The sequence below is a fragment of the Meleagris gallopavo genome, chromosome 6, assembly GCF_000146605.3.
Source record: "Meleagris gallopavo isolate NT-WF06-2002-E0010 breed Aviagen turkey brand Nicholas breeding stock chromosome 6, Turkey_5.1, whole genome shotgun sequence".
NCBI classification, from domain to species: Eukaryota; Metazoa; Chordata; class Aves; order Galliformes; family Phasianidae; genus Meleagris; species Meleagris gallopavo.
This window is the reverse complement of record NC_015016.2, coordinates 37,188,264-37,195,275: the sequence shown is the minus strand read 5'-3', so window position 1 is coordinate 37,195,275 and position 7,012 is coordinate 37,188,264. Positions and strand designations below refer to the sequence as shown.

Genomic DNA, 7,012 nt, shown 5'->3' with positions numbered 1-7,012 from the left:
TTTTTTTGGTGGAAACATCTTTAATTATAAATTTACATGACCATCTTGAACAGATCTGATGACTCAATTTCGACCAGCTGTTCTCAAGGTGAAGAAACTTCCTTGGTCAGTTTTTGTGGAATATTTGTGTGCTACTGTGCATGAAAAATTGAGTATTAAGCAACTAATAGCATCAGTTGAGCCATGTGTTTACCAGCCACTTGGATTTTTCTAACTGCACTAAATGTGCAGTTCTTCAGTGGTTTATTTAAGGGAATGCTAATTTCTGTGATATAAAAATAAAATTGTTTTGCAGGCAGTGGTTTTGCTTAAGGAGGGTAATTTCAGAATGTACATTGAAGGGCAGCAGGGTTATCAGCTTTCTTCCAGAAAAGGAAGCGCTGCATTTTCACAGCACTGGAAGGCGTTTTGCCTCTGTGTGTGTTTTTTGTACTAGAGATGTATTCTGGTTAGTTGTCAGGTGTTTTACAGCTGTTCAACACACCTGGAAGTTGTGACAAATGAATAGCATGCCAACTTTTTTGTCCAATACTAAAAATTCCTACATTAAAATTCAGGTGTTGGGTCTACCCTGATTCAATCATAGAATCACCAAGGTTGGAAAAGACCTCCAAAATGATCTAGTACAGCTGTCCACCTACCAATATTTTTCCACTAAACCACATCCTTTAGTATAACATCTAAATTGGCTTGGGAACAGGCAGGTTTTCAGTTTAGATGTGTATTCCTGCTCAATCCTATCGTCTACTCTAAGAGCAGGTTCAATCCAACTTCAACTGAAGACTACAAAAACATCTAATTTTTTTTTTTTTAATTGAGCAACTGCTATTCATCAATTGTCTGCATGTGTATTTACTATGTATTTCACTGTATTACAACTTGTGGGGATTCCCAGTGAAAAATAGCCTTTGAAGTGTTTCTGTGATACTTTGATGTAGTCTTATAAATCTAGAGTAGATTCTGAAGGTTAGGCATTGTCTGTAGGGATGTTTAAGTCTGCTTTACCTGTAAATGTGTGAAAGGCAAAGGTCAAAAACAGATTTTGAAAGCTTACTGCCTGTGAGACTGAACTTTAATAGGGGAAAAAAAAAGTCAAGACATACAAATTTCTGCTACTTCTTAATCTGAACTGAGTTACCACTTCCAGACTTTTATTAACATTTGGTTGTTTACTGGAAACAGCTTAAAATAATTCTGATGTATGCATGCCCTAACAGAACGGTATGATTCATTTTATTATTTATAAATATACAAAATAATTTTCTGAAGTTAGAGATAATTTAGAAATGAGATACCACTAACAGATTGTGACTATCTGTGACAAACTGTTGATGATATCATGAGATTAAGGTACCACTAGTGAATTAATACACTTTGAAATTTTCACTGAAGTACCGTGGTAAGTGATGAATTCAACTTGTGGCTGCATAAACGTTGAGTGAAGGCACAACTGATGTGATTTATGAGTGACAAGTATAACGTCTTTAAAGGGCATTGAATACTAACCAGAAAGTATGTTTGTTCTTTAGCATTGATCCCTCAGTTGTAAACATATCAGATGAAATGGCCAAAACTGCACAGTGGAAGGCTCTGTCCATGAGTACTGAGAATGCCAAAGTAACCAGAGCTAACCTGAGGTAGCTATAATTACTCACATGTTTTTCTAACTTTTGTCATGTCTTTGGTAGCTAATTACTGTACTCATATTTATTGAAGTATGTATCAGATGATAAGCGTATGTGGTTTACATATGGACTTTTCATTTGGGAGGAACTTGATTTTGAGTTAATTTTTGCTCTCTGCTCTGAGATCAAACAATGTCGAAGGATGTTGTTAAGTGCATTATTACTATTTTAATGCTACTTTTAATTTGCTTAATACAGTTGTATGCTACTCTGATGGGTTTAGGGAATCTAAAAGCTATATTAGAGTGTATATGAGCATGTTTGGTCCTGAATATTACAAATGCCAGAGAGAATAAAAGGTAAGTACAGCATTTTCACTGCTGCTTGGATCTTCCACTGGGTTGGTGGGTTTGGATATTTACGCAACCTAGTTTAGAGTTCTAAAAATTAAAATGGCTCAGATAGTATTTTTATTGGATATGAAATATATTTGAATGAAGTACTATCTTGACTCTTGAGTTTGACTAACTTTGAGAAAGAAGAACAATATCTTAAATGATTATCTTTGCTTTCAACAGCCCTGAGAAACCAGAAAGTGTGAAAATAAATGTAGAAGATTCACCTGTTGTGAAATACGTGGATGCTGAAACATCTTTATAGAACTGAACCAGGGGGAATTGTGTGTTTTTGTGTGTGTGTATATATATCATTGTAGGATATTATACCACTGAAGTGTGATTTCCAATTTAAGGAGTAATATGTATTTAATTCTGCCATTGTTTAGGGAACTGTAGATATGCTGACATGAGAAGATTTGCTTACAGATCAGTTGAGTGGTAATCACACTTCAGCTATTTATTTTATTGGGAATTTTATTTTCATTTTAAATAGGAATATTGTAATGAATGCATATTATTTTCAATAATCAGTATGTGCATAAAAGTTCAATCAGCTTTTGCTGATGATGACTGGTCCACATCGCTTAGAATTTCGCATTACCTCTGTTTATAACGTGTGCTACAGAAGTTTGTTTTCCATGCAGGAAGTTACTGCTTGTTTTTGCAGGGTATACTTTTTTTGTGATTTCATAGATCAGATATTAATGTACTGTTAACATGAACTACTGTGTTTTCTGTCTCCACTACATGCTAATGTGTTTCGGATTCTGTCACTCATATTTTACAGAGAAGTACTAGAGGCCAAAGTCAGATGGCTAAATAACCCTTGAAATACATGTAAATATCCTGTTCTGCTACTTTTAAATATACCCCTGATTTTTTTCATTTTCATCTAGTAGCCATATGATTTTAGTAACTGTAGTTACAGTCCCAAGTCAGTATTTGCCATTCTGAAATCTGTGTTTACTCAGTATAAATTGAACTTATAGGCAAGTTGTTCTGTAGGAAGTTATACTTGCTACAGTAGTGCTCTTGATTTCTTTACCTGTTTTTATTTACACTTTCCATTGACTTTGAAAAACTGATTTACTCATTTCTAAGACTGACACTTCAGAGTGTTTCATGTCCTCATCAAAATATCTTTCTTGGTCAATTCATTTTTAAAATTTATTATATATTTGATTAAATTAGCCACAGTTTAATTCTGTAGTAGGTTTATGATCAGTATTATTTTATGGATTACAAATTGCTTGTGGTATTTCTGTGTACAGTTCTGATTCTCTTCATTGTAAAGGGCATATATGATAGCACACCAACTTATTTTAAGCATTTTATTTATTTTAATTAGTATAAATTTTTATCGTGTTAGAAGAATTGAAAAAGTAAATATTCATTTATTGAAGTAAATGGGATTTTGGAGGTTCATTGATTAAAAATGCATTGATTTAAAAAGTGCATTTATTGTACTTACATTTTTGAGGTTTAGTGTTTAGCAGTGTAAAATCTGAGATGGTGAGAATTTTATATGTAAATGAAAAGCTTGATCAATTACCTGCTTCAGTTTCCATTACTAATATTTTTTTTGCCTTATGCCTTTGTTTTTTGGCTTAAATTTCTGAAATGGTCTGTTTAGATTCTACCAACCCTTTCTGGATGTATTATAAAGGCTTTAATTAGCATCTGTGCACATTTCAAACTAGAACATACTGTTAGCTTAATTCTGTTTTGGTAGATTTGTGAGTTTTACTGTGGACTTCGTGGTAAAATTCTCAGTGAATGCAAAGGAGCAGATTTGGAGGAAGGCAGAGTTCATCTGGAAGTACCACCTGAGTTGGAATTCTGGTATTCTTCAGACAAGTAATAATGAGATGAAAGATAATTATATATTATGAAAATAAATCCATCAGTTGGAATAAGAAGAAATATTTGAAAATAATGCTGAAGTTATATGGGCTGTTAACCATTCCCATTACACACAATTTAATAGTTTATTTTTTTGTTTTCTCCATTTGACTGAATTGATAAGGCAGTTTACTGAAAATACATAATAGCATACAGCAGTATGAAAGATCCTACCCAAATTCTCATGACAAAGGCTCATGGAAAAGAAAGTGAGGTCTGCATTACTCTATAGGGTGGTGCCCATTTATCCTTAGATAATGGTGTAGCTTGTGCCTTAGCTTGAGTATTTGCTCTTTCAGGAAATAGCTATTTTCCCTCTATTGAAACTGAGATGCAATGAAAATATGGCAGATAGTTGCATTATTCAAAAGAAAAAAAAACCCACAACAAACCAACTCATCTGCTCATCAGTTACTGGCTATTAGCTGGCTACTGGTGAATCTAAGAAGGAAAATACTATTTTGAGCAGTTTACATAGTGTTATCCACAATAAGCTACTTTTGTACCACTCTTCTTAGTAGTATTTTATACATCATATTCAGAGCTCCATGATTGTTTCCAAGAGTCAGAAGATGATTATAAGCTTCTTACATTTTTTTTAACTCTTCAGTGCCAGAAATCAGGGTTCCCTGGTGCTATACAACTTTTATCTGGCTTCTGCTTTTGAAGAGTTAAAGAATGGCCAATACTGCAGGAAGCAGGCGTTTTTCTTGTGAAGATTATAAACAGCAAACCAGCCACCAAAGCCCACAAGTCTAATTGCAGTATTTCTTTAATTCTAATTCTGTAGATGCTTCCATCAGTGCCAGAAATACCTTGACTTGCAAAGCAGTTTACAGTGACCTTTAGTTCCAGTGTTCTTTGTTAGTAGCGTGTCCTGCTTGCACTTTTTCCCCCATGTGAATAGAAGACAACCTGGTATTGAGTGCATAAAAAATGGATAACTTATGATTAAGTAACTTACTGCTCATTGTATACCACTTTTGCTTTAAATTTGTGCATAGTTGAAGTAAAGCTAAGATTATTGTGGACTGTATATAGATAAGTTTTGCCTTAAGGGGTGCAAAGGAGCAGTGATAATAACTGTGCACTGATTCTTTCATAGGGGCTAAGCCCTATAAAAATTAAGCCAATACATTTCCATTCCAGCAGTTAGAGGTAAATGAACAGTCCTGCACTTTTTTTTTTTTTTGATGCCTTGGTTTCCCGGAATGGAGCTTAGTGCTACTGTGTATCTGGCTGCAGAGCCACCTCAGGAAGTCCCCAGTCTGTTCTTTTTTTTTTTTTGGTTTTGTTTTTGTTTTTCCCTTTTTTTTAATTTATTTATAAATATGAATGTTTACATACAGTGTAGGTCTTAATTTTGACCGCTCCATTTAAATTATCATCTAAAATATTTCACTTAAAATACAGTCTTTTGTTTAAATTAAACTCTACAAAACTCCTTCTCAGTACTTCTCACGTATTACAATGACATGCTTTCATTCTGTTTACATATGCCCAAGTTAATTATACCTTCCTAGATGAATTTTGCAGCTACAACAGAATATGTTGTTGTTTAGAGAAATGTTCCAAATTGCCAAGTTAGTCGTGGTAAGGTTGCTAGGATAGAATTCTAACGCCCTGTTGGGGTTTTCAACCAAATGTACAGGCCATTTTTTTTTCTTCTGTATGTAAAGGAAGCTTTCCCGTAACTTTTCATTTGCTTCACTTGCATCTTTGTCTTTATGTGGTGGTTTCCTGCCTTGTGTCAGGCAGGTTCAGCTTCTGTAAAATACACCTGTGACAAACCTGTGGTGTCCTGTCACAGAGTCTGCACAATTTTAAAGGATTGTCTTGTACATACGTTCTGTAAATCTACGATAAATGACTCATGATTTTCAGTTCACAGTGTAGCCTCTTAGATGAGCATCACGATGATTTTAGGTTTCCTTTTGCTTTCTGTGATTAGTAATGTTTTAATTACTCATTTAGGTGAAATTTATTATAAAGTACAGTACGAATGTGTGAAATACTTTGTTTATACCAACTAATTTATTTTACAGCAAATTTTAAGACTAGAAGCACACAGCTTTGAGTCAGTGTAAGACTAGTGCTATGAATACAAAGCAAATTGCTTAGAATTTTAAGTCCGTTTTATTCTATAACTTTTTTTTTTTTAGGGAGAACTGATAGGAACTTCTTAGTTGGCATTGAATTTAATCTAAAAGACACTTTCATACTGGATTTAGTATAATGAGTTTGAAAACCAGTCCTTTTCTACGCCACCACGTTGGGGCGAGGCACACCCTTTGCAATACAGCCCCTGTGCTGCGGTGCTCCGCGCAGCGCTGTCTTCCGAGGTTCAGCACCCGCAGCTGAGCCGCGCTCTGACCTCAGTGCCGCTGGTCGGAGGCGCCATCACACGCCCTACGGTTCCACTTTTTATGACCGCTTTTCTAACGGCAGCGATGCTTTCGTACTTTGTAACGGAATCCCAAATGTAGAATCGATCTTCAGTTTGTATAGAGAACACCGATCTCAGACTTGTCTTCAATGTGAAAGATCCAGCCTTCGTTGTTTTAATTACTGGTAGAATAAAATTATCTTTTGTAACGTTTCAGAAAGTTGGCAAAAGCAATAAAAATCTACTGGACAATATGTCGCCTTCTTGTATTTGTGCCGGAGAGCCGGGCTGCCGCTCCGGCCGGGCGTCCTCGTTTCCATGGCAACGGCGAGCGGCGTCGCCGTCGCTAGGGGATTATCGCGCCTCCCAGCACGGCGCCTTGCGATTGGCCGCCGCGTCGTCCGTTCCCGAAGAAGAGGAAGTGCGATTGGCCGCCGGCTGGGGCCGCTCTCCCGAGGACGGTGAAGCGGTGGCGGAGGCTGCGTGCGGGGTCTGCCGCGTGAGTGGGGCAGGGCAGGGGTGTCCCAATGACAGCCGCGTGGGGAGAGGCTGTTAGGCCGTGCCATGAGGGCCGGCTGCAGGCCCCTGTCTGGGAGAGAGCCGGCCCGCGGGGCGGGCGGGGGAACTCGGGGAGTCAGATGGTGCAGCCGTGGCGTGATTAAAGTCGCAGGGAGGTACGATGTAAAGATGTCAAAGGTGTA

General features: G+C 36.9%; 2 protein-coding genes across 6 annotated transcripts in view; both read left to right on the top strand.

Annotated features, from left to right (window-relative positions):
• Positions 1–6,565, top strand: part of SLC4A7 (solute carrier family 4 member 7) — a 59,876-nt gene extending 53,311 nt beyond the window's left edge. For 2 of the 4 annotated variants that reach the window (XM_010712878.3, XM_031553944.1), the window contains 2 exons: positions 1,530–1,637; positions 2,204–6,565. In XM_010712878.3, coding sequence (XP_010711180.1) covers positions 1,530–1,637; positions 2,204–2,285 — 190 coding nt within the window. In that variant the 3' untranslated portion in view covers positions 2,286–6,565. Of the gene's footprint in view, positions 1–53; positions 106–1,529; positions 1,638–2,203 lie in introns of all 4 variants that reach the window. The other 2 variants (XM_031553943.1, XM_031553942.1) reach the window with 2 other exon arrangements.
• A 103-nt stretch (positions 6,566–6,668) lies between these two features.
• NEK10 (NIMA related kinase 10) overlaps positions 6,669–7,012 on the top strand; it is a 93,924-nt gene continuing 93,580 nt past the window's right edge. For both annotated transcript variants that reach the window (XM_031553945.1, XM_019616525.1), the window contains exon 1: positions 6,669–6,810. The gene's annotated coding sequence lies outside the window, so the exon portion shown is untranslated. The remainder of the gene's footprint in view (positions 6,811–7,012) is intronic.